General features: G+C 32.6%; 1 protein-coding gene across 6 annotated transcripts in view; it reads right to left on the bottom strand.

The window, feature by feature from the left end:
- Positions 1 to 22281, bottom strand: part of LOC143233642 (histone deacetylase 5-like) — a 98871-nt gene that overhangs the window by 20193 nt on the left and 56397 nt on the right. For 3 of the 6 annotated variants that reach the window (XM_076470095.1, XM_076470097.1, XM_076470096.1), the window contains exons 5-19: positions 21852 to 21966; positions 19631 to 19680; positions 15444 to 15566; positions 14593 to 14696; positions 13181 to 13297; positions 9759 to 9882; positions 9114 to 9291; positions 8678 to 8819; positions 7964 to 8201; positions 7603 to 7734; positions 7097 to 7230; positions 5403 to 5452; positions 2834 to 2901; positions 1135 to 1289; positions 539 to 594 (exon numbers count right to left, since the gene is read on the bottom strand). In XM_076470095.1, coding sequence (XP_076326210.1) covers positions 539 to 594; positions 1135 to 1289; positions 2834 to 2901; positions 5403 to 5452; positions 7097 to 7230; positions 7603 to 7734; positions 7964 to 8201; positions 8678 to 8819; positions 9114 to 9291; positions 9759 to 9882; positions 13181 to 13297; positions 14593 to 14696; positions 15444 to 15566; positions 19631 to 19680; positions 21852 to 21966 — 1786 coding nt within the window. Of the gene's footprint in view, positions 1 to 538; positions 595 to 1134; positions 1290 to 2833; positions 2902 to 5402; positions 5453 to 7096; positions 7231 to 7602; positions 7735 to 7963; positions 8202 to 8677; positions 8820 to 9113; positions 9292 to 9758; positions 9883 to 13180; positions 13298 to 14592; positions 14697 to 14933; positions 15075 to 15443; positions 15567 to 19630; positions 19681 to 21851; positions 21967 to 22281 lie in introns of those variants that run through there. The other 3 variants (XM_076470098.1, XM_076470099.1, XM_076470100.1) reach the window with 2 other exon arrangements.

The raw sequence follows: 22281 nt of genomic DNA, 5'->3' as shown, positions 1-22281 counted from the left end.
AAATTATGCATAACAGTCACAATTTAATAATAACCTGTAATAAATTACAAATTTTGTTACATAGGTTTGTAGTGCCTGTTTCAAGTGGGTAAATGAACCCAGAACTTAAATTACCACAGAAATTACTATGAATATATTCCGGTATATTAATGCACTAATTTTGAATTTAAAATTACATATTAAATTATAATTTCAATACAAAGACTGATTTAGTATTCTAAGCTTCAAAATAAAACATAGACTCCTACATTGGCTTTCAACGTAATATATGTTAAATTAATAACAACACAGTAACATACTTTAAAATACAGTTTGAAAAGTCCTATATTCAAAACAAAGTACTAGAATATACATTATCCAAATTTACTTCCAATATTTTCCCTTTAAGTAAACATTATTAATGAATTAATTCTTACACCTGTAAAAGTTGTTGAAACATTCTATTACAATGCAACATTTATTACATGAAAAATGCATATTGTTTAGGAAGATAGCTTCTTGATTAAAATACTGCCAATGATCATAACTGTCAACCTACATGGCCTGCTGAGATTCGGCATGGTGACCTGGAGGTCGAACAACAGCAAAACCATTCTGCAAGGACAAGACATAAAATACATTTGGGGTAAAAATGAAAATATCAATACTTGATTAAATTGATATATTAGTTTTAATATTATAGTTTTCATAGAATGTAAAGTGAAAAAAACTGATATTTATAAATAAGTGATGAGGAAAAAGAAAAATGAAGACTCCTAAATATCATAAAATTAACTTAAAAAGTTGTTAAACTTAGGACTCTAAAATTCTGTCTTGTCTCATATTTCAAGCCAAGTTTAAGACACATTTTGTTAAGTAGAACCAATAAATTTCTGAAACACTAGCAAGCAACAAATATCTTTTAGTTAGCTTTAGAAATTAACCAACAATGAAAAGAGTACAATTATCACCATACATAGTGCAATTAATAAGTTTTTTATTCTAATTATCTTGTGGCCCACTAGCAATAAACTGATTTGTTTCAGTAATTGAGAAAAATAAAGTTCACTGTTACTCAAAAAACTATGTGAGTGTTATGAGAGAGAATACTGAAACAAAAGAAAATATCTAACATAACTGTGCTACTGGTATTACCTTTACTTCCCTGGTGGCAACCTTAAGAGACAGCTCTGTGACACACCCTGCTGCCATTCGTGCAGCACTTGCTGTGTGCAACTCATTCCAAACAGTGTCCAAGTCAACTCCTACACCACCACAGGGAAGTCTTACAAAGTTCTTTAATGGTAAATCTGAAATGACGATGATATCAAAACATATACAATTAACTTAAAACAAGTTATTTTTTTTAAGAACGTACAAAAAGTTGTAGAGCACTGCTAAGTACAGTGTCTAGAAGAGAGACAGAATTAACACCAGTATTTCACAAGAATGGACAAATATAACTAGGTATTTCTAGTATTTATGTTTATCCACTATATTCTTTGCAACACAGTAGAATATTTAACACTGTGGAAGACAATCAAACCACTTTACAAGTGAATAAAATTCACCACTAAAGGAAAGTTTCTTTAAACATTTTGATTTCTTTCAACAATATTGATCACACTGTGGTGATATAAAGAAACTAAAAGAATAAACCACTCAAAAGTTAATTTAAGGCTTTTAACACATTTTATTGAGACCAGGAGCTATAGATGTCATAGCTATAAAGTATAGATGTCTGTCATTAGGGAAGTAAAGACCAGAAGCTACAGATGTCATAGCCATAAAGTATAGACATATGTGTCATTAGGACCTAAAGACCAAGAACTATTGATGACATGGCAATAAAGTATAGATGTTTATGTTATCATGGATGTGAAAACCAGAAGCTACAGATGTCATGGCTATAAAGTATAGACATCTGTGTCATTAGGACCTAACGACCAAGAACTATTGATGACATGGCAATAAAGTATAGATGTTTGTGTTATCATAGATGTAAAAACCAGAAGCTACAGATGTCATGGCTATAAAGTATAGACATCTGTGTTGTTAGGACCTAAAGACCAAGAACTGTCTTGCTCTGTAAATTAGGTTTACATAACCAAGATTAAGGGTCTGTTTCTCGAGTGTGTATTTTTGACATCTAATTTGAGTCATTTAACTGAAATTTCTCTAAGTCAGGTTTTTAATTAAGTGTCCTAAGTGTTATCTTAAGAGACTGAACAGCTGTTACTTTGCTGCAGTTTTGTGAGGAATAAAAAAAAAACATTAAATGTTAAATGTTATTTTAAATTTACCAACAGTCTGTCCTGTGTTTTTAAACTTATACTATTTTTAAGATTAATTTTAATGAACCAGAAAGAGGTTTAATGTAATATAATTGCCTATTAACCTATGTTAAATAAAAATAATGCTTTCCTGTTGGTGTTTACTTTAATACATGGGTATCAAGCCAAATACTTTTAAAGCAATAAGATGCAAACATGACAATAGTAGGTCAAACAAATAATAATCTGCTGAGATGATGTGTTCCGAATGCCATAACATAACTTTGTACATTATATTTTCTGCCAGTTTATGTCTAATGACAACTTATTTCTTATGTATGTAATTTAAATTTTACCTATCAATCAATCTTCTGTGTCAGAGGTGATACAGCAATGGATCAACACTCACCCACCTTGATTTTTCTCTGAAGATTCAAAACAATTCAGCCTTTTAATCACAACAGTTATAATACAAGTGGAGTGCATAATTATTTTCCAAACCTGTTGCTCTGTGATAGGTCTAGTTAAATGTTAAGTTGACTATCATACACATGATACACACTCTTGAATGAAAAACTCACCTAGCTTGTTCAGGTCGAGCTTTTGTCTGTTTAAAGGATTTGTACCAAACAACATGGTGTAGGCTTCACTAGAAGAGATATGAGAAACAGGAAGTTAAAGTCTGTTCATTAGAAAGTTTGTTTTATCTTATCGGGGGTGTATTAAAGAATTTAAGATTAGCACAACATTGAATAAATGTGATTACTGGAAATACAACCAAAAAATAATTAATTATATTTTCTGCAACTTGAGAATAATTAAAGACAAACTTCTGTATACTGACTGTAGAACTATATTCGACAAATGTTTATGTGGTAATTTTATTAACCCACAATTTAATAAATAAGATAACTTCTATTAGCTTGATGTGAATATGTTTAATATTTTTGATAAAAGTGTTTCCAAGTTGGAACGACAAGGTTCTGTACATTTTTATTACAAGTATATGTCAAATGTCATTTACATCAAATGTTATCAGATTATGGGATGAAAAGTGTAAATTTCAATGACATGACACATTTTTAATATATCTCAACTTTCTGACTTTTAGAAAAATGTACTAAAAACACATAAAGGAAGAACATAATTTTATTAGATACTGTTGTAATCTGTTCCAGCAGTACCCACAGGGGGATACAGTATACACATGTACATGAACAAACTTTTCTCAATCATGCTTGAAGAACCATGACCAGTTAATAAACATTCCCAGTGTAAGTCTGTTATTGTGTCTTTATATGTCAGCTAGTGTTGCTTTATTTAAACAGTTATATTCATAGACCTAGACCTGTAGTCTATATGACAATATAAAATATGATTTCAGTTTTTCCCGAACTGACTTTTACTGTCATTTCACATATATACTGCTTATGCATAGTTCTTATGAAAACTGTTTCCAATTTTCCCTTATATATTTTGGTGTAGAAGGTATGTAATTGTGTTGTAGTTTTTACTGACACTGACTTAGAACATTACCTAGATACTCTTTCTGCACTTTTTGTCATCTTAAAACATAGTTCCGGAGTACCATCGGTTTGCAGGACTTGCCTTAACAAATTTTCATCAGGATATAAACATGAACACTTTTGTATGCAATCAATGCTCCATAAAACCACCATACTGCTCTCTTCTTAGAAAATGATTAAATCTGTAAGTGTATTTTTTTTAAGTTTAAAAGAAGTTGTGTGTAATGTTCACATGTAATTTGTACTGCATTGAAGTTGTTTGAATGGTATTTCATTAATAAACCTGTATAAAAATGTTCATACCATTTTTTGGGGTATTACTGGACAGATATTTCTGGATTATCTGATAAATAAGGGCACATGATGATAATGAAGTAATTTATTCCTTCAATAATATTTGCTACTTAGTAACTCACTACTTGTTAATTATTTCTTTGCTTGTCTTCATATTTATACTGTTTCCTTGTTTCTGTCCAAAACTACTAGCCTACTTAGCTTTCATGAACTTTCCAGATATATTGTATCATCTTCATGACTAGCTCCCTCTAGAAGAAATCTGAATTAAAACCTTTAAAATATAGCTTACAACAACATGTAACAAATATCTTGATAAGTTACAGGTTTGAAGTAAAATATTAAAGGATCTTCACACATTTAAAAACTCAGTCCAACAGAATATCAGTTTGAATTGTATTGGGCAGACGAAAATACTGTAGAATCTTAATAGGCTTAAAGAGTGAGCTCTAGGATAGACATAAGACACTTTATAATTCCCTGTTGCGACTGCAGTTAAACAGAGATCTGTTGTCATTCTTTCTCTTACCATTTAGTGCTATGAAACACATACACTGTAAAACCCATTTAGTTGTTTTAGCTTTATATTTCTTATTTTTGTTTCCATGTGTGTTGAATTTTATGCAGAACAAATTATCCCTAATTTTGAAGTTACAGACCAGAGGGAAAGCAGCTAGTCAACACCCCCAACTGCCAACGTTTGGATTATTCTTTGACTGCTGAATATTGGGATTGACTGACACATAATAATGACTCCATGGATAAAAAAACAAGTATATTCATTACAGGATATGGACCCATGATTCACATTGCGAGTCAAGTTCCCCTAACAACTAGGTCGTGCAAGACATTTCTCAGAATTAGAACAAGAGAAAAATTATAAAACTTTGAGAAAATACATACACAAAATATTAATACTTCTTGTATATTTAAGTAGAAAGAAAGTTTATTATTTACTCAAAATCTTTTGACATGAAAGATCAACGTTCTTCAAAATGATTAGTATTTCTGTGACATTAGAAATATTTTCACGATGCAGTAATAATTTCACACAAAGCTACATGAGGGCAATCTGTGCAAGTCATCCCTAATATAGCAGCAAAAGACTAGAGAGAAAGCAAATAGCCATCACCACCTACCACTAGTTCTTGAGTTACTCTTTTATCAAATTGACAATCACATTAAAATTAAATGTCCCCATGGCTGCAGGGGATTTGAGCCTGCTTCCAACAGATTGTGAGTCAAGCACCCTCATCACTTGGCCATGCCAGGACCTCCTACAAACTTTAAAAATAAGAGTCAGTTTAGAGTTTAATAAAAAAATTCTTACCTATGACAAATCTGTATTTCATTAAAACTGGCTTTTCTTGCTTTCACCCTCTGTAATAAGATAAAACAAATAAATTTGCTTATCAATTTAGCATTTAGATTTTCATAAAAAATATTAATTTTGACTGAAACATAATTCATGAAATAAAACTTAGCATTATGTTGACTCACATGTATAACAGAAAGTATATTTCAAAAACAAAATTTATTTAGTAACCAAATTAATAAAATCTTTTAATTTAATCTTTAAATGTACTCAGAGGTAATGTTAAAACAATGAGTGTGCACAACACACTTTTACTATGTAGTGGGTTTGTTACTGTACATAACAAGACACAATTTTAAGAATAAATTTTTTCTGGCCTAATATTATTTTCTGGAAAGAGTGTATATTAGCATTTGAAGAATTTTTTAATTAATTAATGTTTGTTTACAGCTAAGCTACTAAACTTATCCGCTACTGTCTTTAATTTTTAACCACTGACCAAAGAAAGAATAAATGGCCAACAGCACCCACTAATACCTCTTGGACAAATATTTACCAAAAAACAACGGGACTGACAATAAATAACATTATGACACCCCAAGGACTGAAAGGGTGTGTTCATTACCACGTTTCGATCCTGCAATCCACATGTTAGTTGAGCACCACAACCACCAGTAATTATAAAACAATTAAACAGGCAACACCATCTTGATTCAATCAAAAGCACGTACTGAAGTTTTAAAATCACCTGTTATGACAACCATGCATGAAGATGGCAAATTGAGGTTGCTGATGCATGTGCTCAATCGAAATGTCTTTTAATTTGTTCAATATGATGTCATCCTTTTTTTTTATTATTGTTTTCCTTCAATTCTAGGATGAAGTGGCTTCTTGTGTAATATCTAATAATGGATTCCAATCTATGATTTTAGGTGGTACATTCTACATGTAAACATCATCAAACACTTGTTTATTTGTTGAATCTCATGCAAAACTATTTGAGAGCTACCTAGAAGTGACAGACTAAATAGAAGGCACCTAATCAATACCATCCACCACCAACTCTTGGGCTACTTATATGGGATGAACAATCACATTATAATGCCTCCATGGCCGAGAGGGTATGCATGTTCAGTGAGTTGAATTTACAACTTAAGTGCTCTATTCACCATACCATTCCAAATAATATGAAACACTTTCTCACATAATTTTCTCTTGATAACCTCACTTTCTAAAAGTCAAGAAGATTTTCATATAACACCTAAAACAATGCATTTTAAGAGTCATGTTGACTAAAAGTCAGATAACACTTATGAAACACCTCAATTTTTTTTCTTTTTTTGAATTTCGCACAAATCTACCTGAGGGCTATCTGCACTAGCCATCCCTAATTTAGCAGTGTGAGACTAGAGAGAAGACAGCTAGTCATCACCACCCACCACAAACTTCTGGGCTACTCTTTTACCAACGAATAGTGGGATTGACCGTCACATTATAATGCCTCCACTGCTGGGAGGGCGAGCACGTTTGGTGCAACCAGGATTCGAACCTGCGACTCTCAGATTACGAGTCGAATGCCTTAACACGCTTAGCCATGCCGGGCCCAAAACACCTCAAGTGAAAGCATCTATTCAAAACATCAATCACATCTGTACTTTATTCAAATAATACTCTCTATTGACACATTTTAAGAACCATGTTAAAGCTACCTCACACCGTGCCACAAGGCCAGTCTCGTGAAGCCGAGCCCAGATACTCTGCAACCTTCCGCCATGCTCAGGATGATGAGAGTTTTCCCCACAAACACACTGATGCTTTAACATCAAGTTGTCATATACTAAGCCTAAGCACACAAAAAAACACAATTCAACATTAGAAGATTATAAGATCAATAAAAATTAAATTTAATTTTGAAATAAAAAGGTCATAAAGGATATAATAATAAACATGGAACAAGAATAGCAAATATATATTAATCTACATACACTATTTATTCATTTGGAAAAAAAAAAGTTTATAATGACTATCTCTAAATAAAAGTGTCAAAAAAGTAACAGTATTACTAGCATACACTCAAATCTAGAAAGTGTTACACAAGTTTAAGAGTTATTTTGTTACACGCCAGTACTTTTGGTGTTGAAGAACACAATTAGAAATTACCAGTACTTTATTATCAATCACCGCATTGTCTATGGTCTTCAACACCTGACGTTACCTGTAGTAAATGGATGATGAGTGGATACGAACTTCTCTTGAGAATTTCCGACAGAACTGAGATTCACCAATGGACTGGACAAAGCACGAGACAATGGGCGAGCCACGTGATTACGAGAAGCAAAAACTGGCCCTACAAACAATTTAGAGAAATTATCTTGGAATGATTATAAAAATTTAAAAATACAGGATTAAAATATAAAAACCATGGTTAATGCCTTTCAATTTTTTTTACAAAGTAAAATATGCATCCTAATTGTCTATATGTTTTACATATCTTGATTGAGTAAGGTACTATATCCTGAACAATCCACTGATTTAAACATATTTCTGCATAGTCATCATATATTTATCTAATATACCATCAGGCACTTGAAGAAAATTGTCCTTGGTGGAACAGCTGGGTCCCATATTAACTTCACCATTATCCTCCTTTAATTTGGGTTCGGTCAAGTCAATAGTTTCCACAGGGATGAGACACTTTTGATCAGAGGAAGATGAATCCTTCATCTCTTGAGCCACAGCAGCTTCTGTTTCTTCCTCAACATTTTCCACTTGATTTTTGCTGCTGGCACGTGTCAGTACTGTCTGTCGGATGTGCTAAATGAATGTAGTAAACCAATCAACACCATATAAGGCATGACATCTATCTACAGAATATTTTTAATACTGATCTGATTACTTAATAGTTGGACCACTAGGTGCTTCAGTATTCAGTCATCCAGTAATAATCTTAATAAGTATTAGTAAGGGCTGAGACAAAAAAAAAGCAACACCTCATAATTTTCAGCTCAGCTCATGAGACATATCCAACTTGATTAGTGAGGCCCCTCCCATTTTATCAATCCAGAGTACAAAATATTCCCCAATCTGGTGTAGGTTTAACAAGTTATAGCATCAAACAAAAACAAAGGTTACAGGATGACAAGTGGATGTTAAGTATGCTACTTTTAATAATTTACCTTTGTACAACTGATACACAAAGTGTCTAGCACAGAGTCCACCTTTTCATAAAGATGTTTGAAATACAATAAAATGCTTTTAAAATCATCTCAGCTTATACTGCAGTTACCCACCTGCCTCAACAGACAATGTTGTTGGTCCCAGAAGAAAGATTCACCTTGAGGGGATGAAAGAACAATCCCTTGAGACTGTAAAAGGGGATGACCAAGGGGCAAAGGAGCCGACTGAGTTCTGCCTAAAGGACGGCTGATGTTCCTGGGAGAGTAAAGACAATTAAAATTATTAAAGTTTCCCAATATTTCAATTTTTTTTCAAATACAACAATCACAGTGTATATATATACAAATAGTTGTAAAGAGTTCTTCCATGATTACCTTTGGTAAAAACAGTGGATTATGAACAAGTGTAAATGTCAGATATTTTTGATGAAACATCTGCTGAAGCAAGGTGGCCAAACTCAGATCAGAGCAAATAAATAATACAAAATTTTCTTTGTATTACAAAACCAGACCACAGTTAAGTGTCAATACATGAAAGATGAGTACCTACCGATGTAGTCTAGCCTGAGCCTCTGTAACACCACTGACAGGATAGTAAACTTCAGAGACAGCAGACATAACTTCATTTACTGAAAGGTCCTGTCTCGAAGATGAAGTCTGTTCTAGTGCTTTCATCTGATGCTGGATATAAGCAGGATTTGTCGGTGAGGAAAATTCTCCATCTATGACTACAACAAAAAAAACACAAAGTGAATTAAGGCTTTCAGTGATGTGAAGATTCTCTTGAGGATGGGGAGTACAAAATTCAAAAACTATTTTTTTTTTTTAAATACAAAGCAGTTTTATTTACATTCTTTCATATACTACCTGATTTAAAATAAAGTTGGGTAGAATTAATATATATATTTAATATCTGTTACACCTTATTCTGTATTTACACATACACACTTCACACATGACATTTAAAATACTTGAAAGAATGCCATACATTCTTCAATGAAAACCATTTTATTGGCTTAACAAAAAATAAGCATTAACTATAACCTCGATAATGAATGCCCAACATCCCAACACTCATGTCTAATATTACAACAGCTGAAAATAATATTTCTACAACTTATATAAACAATTACTAACTAAATGGACAATAATTCCCACAAGAAGGATGTACCATAAAGCAGTATTAAATATGTACCTGGTAGGGATGGGTAGAATGGAAGAGAGGAACAAAGACTGTGAGACGTCAGTGGTAACCCTAATTGTGCTGCAGCTGTGGCTCTAGCCTGGGCCTCAGACACTGCCGTTATATCCTTTGATTCCTAACACAGGTCAGAAAACTATTTGTTTTGATCCAATTCTAAACTAACATATCACCACCTTTCTATAACAAGCATCAGCAAACCAGTTCTCTTTAAAGATACAAAACTATCACAATAACTCTTTGACCTCAGCTAGTCAATTATTTTACTCACCAACTACCAAGCACTTTAATCTTTAACTACGTGAAAATTAAACCTCCCCAAAAGTTGTTATACATAATAATATAAGTGACTCTCCTGATAGTAATATATGTAAATACACGTTTATCATTAAATTCTTCTACTTCAGATAGTTGGTTTTCTAAGTCTTTAACAAGGTGTAACATTACCTAGTAGTGAACATCTTTGTGTATCAATATTATTAGTAGTTTTGGCTAAAGTACCTGAAATATCTGAGATAATTTAATCACATTCAGTTCCATTTTCTTACTTTGAAACCCAAATTCAAAACCCATACACAACAGCAAGAAAAGTCTGACTTGATGTTGTCTTTCAAGTGCACTGTACATGTTAAACCATTTATTGACTATGCATATTTCCCATAAAGAAAATTTTCATTGTGTTTGAAATGTTTTCCAGTTGGTCCAGCTAATTTGGAAAGAATGAAAACAACTGATAAGTATGAAATTAATTCTAACTGTAAAAACTTTACTACCTGCTTTTCCTATTATGTTTCAGAGAATAACGTTCACCTGTGAGTTTTGAATTAGGCTAGTTTGTGAAAAAAAAAGTATGTAATTTCCTTTAAAAACAAATTCAGGAATGACTTTTATGAAATCAATTATCTTTCTGAAACTTCTAAGTGGAAAAACCAATAATAATGATTTTTGTGTAATAATTTTGGCTCATACATTTAGTTCAAAAGTGGTTAAAAGAGAAGTAAATCATCAAACTCTGGTATAAGTTCCAGATTTATTATGGAAGTTGAAAGCTTTTCGACTAACTGAATGTCAATTCTGAAGTAAAAATTATCCAGACATTACATCACTTTCAATTATAACTTTGTAAAATACTCAGTTATCCGTCCATGATTATGTTTAATGAACTACTTGTCTAATTATTCAAATCAAATATTCTGAAATATTACAAACAAATGGTGCTCTTAATATGCAAAATGTTGCAACATACTACTGTTATTTGCATGAGAAACGACATATTATGAACCAAAATATTTGATAATACCATTTTTTATACCAAGTAAATAAACGTTAATGTTATAATATGCATTTTTCACAATTGGGGGTCACAACACAAAAGGGTGGCCATAAGATCATAGCCAATATTGCAATAATAGTCATATCAGAGTACACACAGTATTTTGCTATCAATCTGTGTGTGGATAAGGGGGTCACAGCCCAAAATATACCATTCTCATAATACACAAACATTAGACAGAATACATTACTAAAGCAATGTTGTATGCTTTAAAATGTTTTAGATAATGTTGCTTTAGTGAGAAATGTGAGGTCATTATACACCCCCCCAATTCCACAGAAGTTCACGGGGGAGGCAATAAAGGGCAAAAATTTGTTTTTCTATTTTTATCTTTTCAATGAACTTCAACTAACAAGCTACATAACAATGTTAAAGAATAAAACATACAAATATACAGAAGACCAAACTAAAACCAGTGGAACTTGAACCTTTTTCAAACCAAGTACTTTTATATTTGTCCACTACACAGGGGTAGCAAACCAAGCAAAATGTTTATGTCTAGTACAGTTACAATTGTAAATCAAACATATACATTCAGCTGCAAAGTGTATTGAGTTTGGGAACTTTCTATCTTCAATGGAAAGCGGTATCTCAATTTCAAATAATAACACTCACACAAAGATATTAACTTCATAAGTACCAGTTACAAGCTACATAGGTTAAGCCTTTTAGTTTCTCACATTTTATAATCTATAGAATGTAAAGAAAAAGAAAAACAAATCTGTCTTTAACAATTCTGTAACAATGTAAAACAAGTGAAAATCATTTTGCTATGACTGACACTCCTGGCTCATAGAAGCATGTGAAAACCTGGAAACAAAATTTAGAATTTTCATGTCAGCAGCAGTGTTGAAAAATATCACAATTATTAAGCAATAGGTAAATATTGCATCAAAAATTACTTCAAGATCTGATTATACATTTCACAACTAATTATAACATTTGCATTAATATACATTTTAATCCAGTGGGAGTGGTAAAGCTAATTAATGATAGATTAACAGTTTAATTTAACTTTGGAAGAGCATAAAAAATGGATAAACAAACTGCACCATAAACACTAGCATGAAATTCACTATGAGATGTTTGTTATCAAACTTATGATACTGCTTGAAACTACACCTCTTACATTACTGTAGTAAGGTGTTTTTTTTAAATAACATGAACCAGTCTGATATGTTTTTATACTGAAATTTGTAAAACAACAAAGTGACTTCCAAAATAGACTTAGCTGCAACATTCAACGGTCTCACATATTGAATTCCCAAGAAAGGTGAGAGTTTTAGCAAAACAATACCCCATTTATTTTTATTGTATACACTTATAATTGAGAAACTGTGTTTACAAGCCATAAATTATATAATAATAATTAAAACTGTTTCATAAACTAGTCTATTTTGAATACTTTTCCAAATAAAAACCAGGCTGGATATGAAAACAGAGGCAATAAAAGAATTCCAGCTCTTTGTTTCAGTGTCCCAGCAAGACTATTAATTTCAAACTAAAAGAAATGGAGTCTTCCCCTTTGTCCCATATTTCATCAAATTGAACGGTGAAGTGATTTGGCCATTTACAATTGTTCCACTGTAACACTTAGCTGTATCAGGCATACTAACACCAGTATTTAGGGCCAAGATACAAAGATGGACCAAGATAAAGATGCTATGTAATATTAAAGGTTTGCTTGATTACCATAACTGGAATATTTCACAGGCAACAAAAACCTATACTGACCTTTGACACTTGAGAAAGAATAAAAGAATTCATTACTAATCAATACAATAGCCCTAGTCTTGTACACTCACAACTGGAGAACACTTATATTCAACTGTTTGTTTGTTTTTAACTCAATTACACAAAGACGATCTGTCAATCCCATTATATAGCTAGATAAGGAAACACTATCAGTAAAAGTATGTTGAAAATGGAATGACTTTAGAAATTTTCAAAAGCATTAAAATTAAAGGTAAGTTATTGACTCTGAAAACTCCAGTTTGATAACTTTATAATGATGGAGTACCATCAAATCTAATTTGCCTTACTTTCTACACAAAAATAAATCCTGACATATTACAACACTCACATTGGTATTGCAGTGTGTCGGAGGACGGCCAAGAGAAATGTTTGGCATAGAAGATGAACCGAGTATCAATCCACTTGACTGACCAATGGATGCATCGTATGGATGTCTTCCAGCATCCTAGGATTCAAAAATACAAACTTTTTAAAGTTTTTTTCACAATATTTAAAATGTAAAAAAAGGGAATTTATGTGGATATTTCTGAAACAAAACATTTTGATAAGTCTTATGAATTCCTGAATTTTACATATTTTATATACTTACTTGAGGTGTTAAAAATAGTTAGAAGATAAAAACTGTCCTTTTATATTAAATGTTTGAAGAACAGCATACATAGATTCAGTTCATTCATACAGTCTAGGTAGATGTTTAGCTTGTTGCCTTCTTCCATAATTTATAACAAACATTTAAGCATTTATTGAACAACTCAAGTCAGAAATATAAGGATAAATTTTAAGAGCATTGCAATAAACGAAACACATCATATTTCTGTTGTACACTGGAGTTAGTAACTATGCTACAGACTTACAGTGGACTTAGTAACAGTTAAAGGCTTATGCTACACTCAGTAACTGAGCTACAGGCCTATGCTAAAGTTTTATGTAGAACTTATTTACAAAGCTTAAGTCTTATTTTGGAAGGCTTACGTTATACTTAGTAAGAAAGTATAAGACTTATTCTGGGTTTAGTAATTCTGTTAAACTGGAATTAGTGACTGAGTTAAAAGCCTGTGATGGACCAAGTAACTCAGATAACAGTTTGACCTGGACCAAACATATGTTTCTGTTCAGTTTTTATGGTGTGAGGAAGCATATATAGCTAATATTGGAAAATGTATAATGTTACATCTAGTCAAGTGTATTATAAAGCAGCAGAGTATCCTAGGTTAAGTGTTACATGCTACATCAGTCAATACGTGGCTAGTGTTTACTATGCTATTACTGAGTATTCTTATTTAGTTGGAATAGTTTACACATGAACTTTAAAACAATGCATTTTGTGTCAAAGTACCAACACACAATTTGATAAATGTCAGTATATATTTTCAGTTTTCTATTTGAACACTGATTAACATACAAAACTTTCTACTGAACTCATCCCAATAATGCTATTAAAGTACTTTCAGTAACTTGACTGACACACATTAATATCTTATTAATACTACTAGGTTAAAGTTCACAAACTTGTAATCAGTATGAGATAACTGAGGGCCACAACATTAAATGGAAAGAAATTACTACTCGATTCCTGGTTGCCTAAAACTATGGTGCATTAGCTGGAGGTATTTATTAATGTGGAGATTGTTATTTGTATGCAATCATTCTCAGAAATTATGAACACCACCAAACCCTTTGTGGAAGCCATATAAATAAATATATTTGATAGCCATGTTTCTTACTCATTTATGAACTTACCTGGGAAAGAGGTTTACTTATGCTTGTTGCTTGAGATACATTTGGAATTGAAGTGTACTCTTGAGGAGAACTAGGCCCAGAGTCTGATTTGTTATTTCCACTTTCTAAAATACACACAAAAAAAGGGAAATTTTCATACTCCTCTGACTAGCCATTCAAAATCATGACAATACAAAATTAAGGAGTTAGAAATTATTGGAGTACTTATTTCGTATGCAGTGAAACTATGAATATTTTGGACAAACCCTGAGAATGTGAAACTTTTCACAGTTTTACAATTTTTTTTAAACTCTAAACTGTCTCAATCAATATACTGAGTCGCTCAACCAACTCAGACCTACCTAGGATTCGAACCTCAGATACTAACATAACTGATGCACTAATAAATCATGCTTCTCAAACCTATCACACGCACATACAGAACTCCAGGTCCAATTTGAAATTCCTGGTGGGACTGATTCGAAACTCTTGACCTCCAAAAAGCCCAGCTTGACTACTGTTTTGGTTTACCAGAATCCTCAAGTTGACGTCTTAACGTTGTAAAATTTGAAAGTTCAAATTATTTTTAGATATATCAAAAGGTATTAATATAAATACCCATCAGAAATAAAATAAAACAGAAAACCTGAACGTCCTATCGATGTCATGACAACATTAGCCTCGAATAACACGTAATTATTTGAGATTTACGTGCTTATTGTGCACATTATCTAACTTGAAAATATATTTCTTTAAACGTTGTTCAATTTTATCATAGTTTTTTCACATTAGTAGTGGTTAATCTTTAGGCATGCACCATGAACAAGCTTGTGCAGGTACAGACTGCAACAAAGACAATGTCTATTTCCTACTTGTGAATGGTGATTCTCTCATCTTCAAGGGGCATTTTTCTTTACGTCTCAGAATTTGTCTATTCCGCCTTTCTGTCACCTTTTGCTTCAGCAGAGACCGAACTTTTAGGTTTGGTTCCGAGGCTAAAAGGTAAGCAAGCTACTGTGTAGCAGGATCTTATATTCCCCTAACATTTTACGTACAGTATGTATTCATGGTCTTTGCGTATAAGATATATTAGCCTCACAAACTACTCAGCACATACAAAACAGTGTGTTAGTTTGGATTTAGTAACAGCGCTAATAACAAAATGGAAAAACAACCGACGTCATAAAGTTAGTGAAAGTTAGATAACTTTGTATATTGGGCTCTAGTTTTATACGACATTAGAACAAAAAAGGTCTCTAACCTCAACAGTACTGACCATGTACCTTCACATATTTACTTTATTTGCGTGATAGAAGTTATAACAGTTCTAGAACTATTCGTTTGTTTATTTAGAATTAAGCACAAAAGCTACACAATGGGCTAACTGTGCTCTGCCCACCACAGTTATTGAAACTCGGTTCTTAGCGCTGAGTTCACAGCCATACCGCTGTACCACTAGGGGGCGTTCTAGAATAAATAGCTGTGTGTGTGTGTTTTGTTATAGCAAAGCCATATCGGGCTATCTGCAGAGTCCACCGAGGGAAATCGAACCTCTGATTTTAGCGTTGTAAATCCGTAGGAATAAATAGCTGCTCTCTAACATGATCATCTACATATTTGCAGACAAACTGATATATCTAAGCTGAAGGATTTGTTGTTTGTTTTTTTAATTTTCGCACAAAGCTACAAATTTAGCAGTTTAAAAGTACAGGGAAGGCAGCTAGTCATCACCACCCACCGTCAACTCTTACTCTACTCTTTTATCAACAAATAATAGGATTGACTATTACATTATAACGCTCCTACGGCTGAAAGGGCGAGAATATTTGGCGTGATAGGGATTAGAACATGTGACTCTTAAACTACGAGTCGAGCGCTCTAACTACAAGCTGACTCATTCAGAGTAACGACAAAAACAAACAATAAAAAACAAGAGAATTTATCTATGAAACAAAAATTATCAGATAGTAAAAAAATAAAAAATAACTACTTTATATTTATTGTTTAGAAGAATGCACAAATCCAAGACCTTTAACACCATCGGCATAAATTGAGACAGTAGCTTATTATAACCGTAAAAACTCAGGAGAATTTTGGCATTATAATCGGCTAAAGTAAACCAATATTCAACTTTCATTAGATTAATTCAACTCTCCAAAAAGTTCGTGGAACATATTTTTAAATTTTGGTTATGTTATAGTTCAAAAATAAAGAGGTTAAAAGCAACCCCCCAAAAAACGGTGAGTCTGGAAGTTTTAGTTTGGTGGTTAGAATACTCAACTAACGATCTGAGAGTTAAGGGATCGAAACTCAGCACTGAACGTTGTCTCTCTTACAGGTGTATAGGTATTATATTGTAATAGTTAATTCCGTTATTCACTGGGAATAATAATATAGCCCAAGAGTCGCGGTTGGTGCTTCCTGTCGGTCACCTTTTCTTTGTTAGGCAGTCTAAAAGTATGGTCGATGACAGAAACATGATTATCGTAACATCGAATAATCCAACCGGAAAGTTAACAAACAGACTTGAATACAGACTGACCTTAAACTAAAAACCCTTTTTTATAATTTTCACTACCGGCGGTTTCCAGTTAATTGAAGTTGCACCATTCACTGTAAATAACTAACCATATACTTGTTGAAATTATCTAGTTTATATATATAGGGGGATCCTAAAAGAGATTAATTAGTGGAATTCATTTCAATATTTTTTATTTTATTTTTTACATTTTGATAGAGAGTCGTATGTCGTTATTATTGGGGCTGTGTAACGAACAATATTCTGGACCCATAAGCAACTTAATACATAAACTGTTTGGAAAAAAACGTCTTTTAAAAAGCCTACGATGTCAACCTGTAATCTGGGAAAGTGAAAACTAAAAGTACGTGAAAATGTGCGTCTAACGTAAGCCTATTATTAGCATTCAACTTTATATATTTTAAACAAGTGAGGCCTAAGGAGGTTTAATGGACAACAACGTGTACTACTACTTATGTAACTGACACAGACAAGCACAGAGACAGACAGTGACAGTTAGTTTAGCAGACGTTAGAAGCGATTACAGCCATTCAAAATAAGAACACAAGTTAACTATTACAACACTAGCAACATTTCCGGGGTTGGCACCATCAGCCAACACAGTAAACAAATAACACACTGGAATTTATGTATATTATTGCAAATTGTTCGCCTGGCATGGCCAAGCGCGTAAGGCATGCGACTCGTAATCCGCGGGTTCGCGCCCGCGTCGCGCTAAACATGCTCGCTCTCCCAGCCGTGGGGGCGTATAATGTGACGGTCAATCCCACTATTCGTTGGTAAAAGAGTAGGCCAAGAGTTGGCGGTGGGTGGTGATGACTAGCTGCCTTCCCTCTAGTCTTACACTGCTAAATTAGGGACGGCTAGCAGAGATAGCCCTCGAGTAGCTTTGTGCGAAATTCCAAAAAACAAAAACAAGCAAATTGTTATGAAAAATAGAAATAAAAAGTGTACGACAGTAACAAGATATTTTTATTACATTATGGTAATTAGATATAGGAAAAAAAACTGCTGTTAGATGCAAACTTTTAATTACCAGAAGCTAAATGTTAAAACCATCCATAATTAATAGGTTAGAGTTTTACTTTTGTAAAAATTATCTTTCTTTGGATACATTAGAGAAATTAAATATTCGCAACTGTAATTCCAAACCAAATATCCATAAGATAATCCTACCAAACTGTATCAGGGGCGGATCCAGACTGGGGGTTATACCCCTTTCCAATGATCTAATACAAAAACAAGTCTTTAAGAAAATGTTTCATTAAATAAAATTGTGCTAGATCTGCCCCTGAATATATAAATATAACTATATATATATATACTCAACCTAACCTACTTTTATATTTCAACAGTAGTAAACTAACTTACATAACATTCATAAAAATTTAGATTATCCGAAGATACTCCGATAAACTACACTGAATTCATAAAATAAATATTTTCTGATTCACTTTCTCCAGTCTTTTTCTCTAAATAAAAACAATATAATAAACAATAATAATTTGAAGATTTACGCACTTCAGTTGCCCCTTATATTTTATTTTGATATTTCAGTCTAAATGAAAAGAAAATATAATAAAAATAAGTTCAGAACTTGCGTTTTATTCGCCCTACTTTTTATTTTAGTATTTTTATTTGAACACTTTAAACTTAGAATGAATTGTGAATGTCATTCGCCTCCTAAAAATATAAAAGTAATAATTGGAAAATCTGCGCGATCCAGTCCCCCTTACATTTGCTTATCACCTATTATTATTATTATTTCAGCAGCTCTGGAACATTAAACAAGAAATTCAAGTATACACACAATTTATGATGATGAGAAACCCACTTGAAATAAAAATGTATTCTCGAGACGGATGGTATAGATATTAATATTTTAATTAAAGTAAAGTGCAGAACAACGTTTTGACCTTCTTAGGTCATCTTCAGGTTAATCTTGAGAATACATTTATACGCACATTCAATAAACGGAATTCCCGGGTGTGTCGCATTAAATGGTGAATTTATTATTTTAAGAGTAACACTTTAAAAACATTTTTTGGCATAATAATAAATAAAATTATACAATATAACTTATTACTGTTTAAAAAAGACGTTTTTGTAATTACTATTTTTAATACACTAGCACAACGTACTTTAATAATAATAAAGAAATTGTTATTAATACTTTACCTTACGTCATTAATATAGGGGTCACTTTATACCAATTCACCACTCGCTTCCTAGTTCACGTCATAAAGTTCCTTGAAAATATTTCACCGAAAATTTTATTTTGATTTATTCAGTCATGCTGTGGAGCTTTAGGATTTTGCATGGCTGAATGAATCAAAATGAAGTTTTTGTTTGATTTTTTTTTTCAAGAAAATCTATGACTTGAACTGGGAAAGTTTCTTTTTGCTGGGTGAGTTGGCATGGAATGACCTAAAGTTATTTTGAAACATAAACAGCTGATGAACTTGACAAAATGTGAAATCACAGACAGTATTCTAACTTGAGACTCAGTATCGGACTTACCAGTTTTACGGAGAGGATATTCTTCTTTATACTTATCCAAAATAGTATGCCTACAAATGAGATGCAAGAAAAAAAAATTAAACTGATAGCACCGTTTGCCGAAATGTATTTGTATTGTTAAGAAAACTGGTAATACAATAAAGGAAAGGGTTTGAAGCATTTAAGTGACCATGGGAGAAGAGTTAACTGGTAGAAGGTGTGTCATCATCTCTTCCAACAGGAAATTCTTGACCCAGGAACTTTTCAGGTTCTTGTTGCACCACTAACTGTTACGTAATAATAACTGAAAGAGATATAATTTGTGAAATAATTATAAATAAAATAAGTCGTCAGTTTTGTCCAGTGGCTTTCAAGTGCTTCGCGTATTTTTTTCTTTCTCTATCAGTTCCTTAAAATGAATTACTCATATATCGGCAATTAAAATTAAAATAGTGGCTAAAATAGAAGCAAGTGTTAGAAATATAAATTTATATAATTATTAACAGTTGATTATTGGACAATATCAGGTACGAGACACAATAATATAAGACCTGGACAGCGAAGCAATTCGAGGTTTAATTTGAAGGTAGGAACTGGAGCCCTAGAACTGCAGGCATTTAAAAGTTATAATCATATTTTAGGATTTAAACAGAGTAAAAACTCGAGTTATTGCGTTACTTATTTAATTTCTTTTCGTTTTTAAGAGCTCCTGGATAGCCATAACTTTCTTACAGTAAGGCTTTTTCTTACTGTGTACCTAAAGAAGTTAAGCTATCAACCCTTAACTAAACATGGGAATTATATTTTCACTCATAAGATGTTTAATTGGGTGTAATAATAAAGGCTGACGGTATTTGACTATTCCAAAATTGCCTTAGCAACCTGATAGTGTACAAAGTCGCACGTGGTTTGTTTACGTTCAGATGTTCACGTTAGTATTAACGTTATAATAATATTTATTTTATATTAGTTTTCCTGCACAATATTTTCAACGTTAAAGAGTATTTTTAAGCTGTTTCTGTGGACTTGCACCGTGATGGATGAGAAAATTAGGGCTAACTGTAGGACCCGAGATCATGTGCTTGTTGATGAAAAGCAGATACACAGCATGTAAGTTCTCACCAGATAGCGCAAATGTGCACACAGCTATGTGGTTATTTAAAGTACTGGTGTCAGACTTCGTGTGTCATTCCTTTGAGTTAGTGTTGTCAACTGTATTCTTATGGCTCCAGTTTTCTTCTGAGAAAACGCAGAATGAGATGAATAACACAGATGAAGTATCCCATCATTCAATCAAAACATGGAAATGAATAACAGTGTTCAATCTGAATTCTGCACTTTTCATTATAATGTCTTTAACAGACGACTTAACTTAGTAAACATTTGTTTTAATCTGGAAAAGCGACGACCAAAAACAGTTCGTGGTCCTTTATATAGAATACAGTTTGAAGAAACTGTTAATTAACAAGATGGTTTTGTCGTGATCTGCTATGGAGTGGTATACCAAATGTTTGTAATACTCACACACAGGACTTATATACCAATGTACGTCTTTATTATACAAATATTTGGTATTAAAATGCCTTATTCTTTTAGTTAAATCGATTAAACTATTTTAAAACATTTTAAAATTCAAAAACTGCTAAGGGGTTGTGAGAATCAGTACAACAGATGGCAGTGCCACTTTTTCCCCGTTTTGAAAAGAATATTATTTTTTGTCATTGTTGTTGTTCTATATAAATATACTTGTGTACATTGGCAGTCTACTAGTCCTCTGGCAGAACTAAAGAGTTCATCTAGGGAGCTATGCATGGGACCAAAATAAATTATTATTTTTTACTTGTTTGGTAGAAGCACAATACACGTGCAGTTTTGTTTTTCTTTACGTTTTTTTTTTGTACAAGTACATCGTGTAAATGCGAAAACGACAGCATTCTGTAGTGACGTAATTGCTGTGCAGCCACTCACATGGTCTTGTCACATTCCAAACAGTTCCTACGGGCATGTGCATCAGTAAAAGCTTATGTGGCTACCTGGTACGACCTTTCATTTCAATATATTAATTCAATTTCAAAACTTTCTTTTTGTTTCCTGCAAACAACTATCAAAGCACCTTTTGTTTTAAATAATTTGTTTTTCTTCGAAGCGTATAACAATTAGCAACTAAATGCATTACCGTTAGGAAAAGCACGTGCAGGTCCGAAAAGAAAAATTACAGAGCGTGATAAGACTGGACACTCACCAGTTTTTATTTCCAGTTGGACAGTTGTTGACACTACTTATCACCGCTTCTCGTTGCTTTTTGTTCAATACAAACTCCAGAAGACGCTGTTTAACCTCATTGGAAGCAACGGCACCTAGAGGAAGAAACATCCTTTACAATCTTTTTTTTCGTTTGAATAGTTTAATCAAAAGATACTTTAAATATCTCAATATTTATCACATACAAAACAACAATAAAAAGAAAAATATATGTAACTCTGAACTGAAGTTTATATTTCAAATATTTCTAACACTAATTACCATTCTTTACTGTGGTCTGCGTCATAGTGAGAATATCTAATTCGTTTTCTCGCACATTTCCCACATTAGCACATAAGTTGATTAGTTGCACATGTGTTACTCGCACCAGAATATCCCTAATCTAATCGAATAGTTGGATTTTTACCGTT

The sequence above is a fragment of the Tachypleus tridentatus genome, chromosome 12 (genome assembly GCF_004210375.1).
Source record: "Tachypleus tridentatus isolate NWPU-2018 chromosome 12, ASM421037v1, whole genome shotgun sequence".
Lineage (NCBI taxonomy): Eukaryota > Metazoa > Arthropoda > Merostomata > Xiphosura > Limulidae > Tachypleus > Tachypleus tridentatus.
Note: the sequence above shows the minus strand (reverse complement) of the source record. Positions and strands in the feature narration are given on the sequence as shown.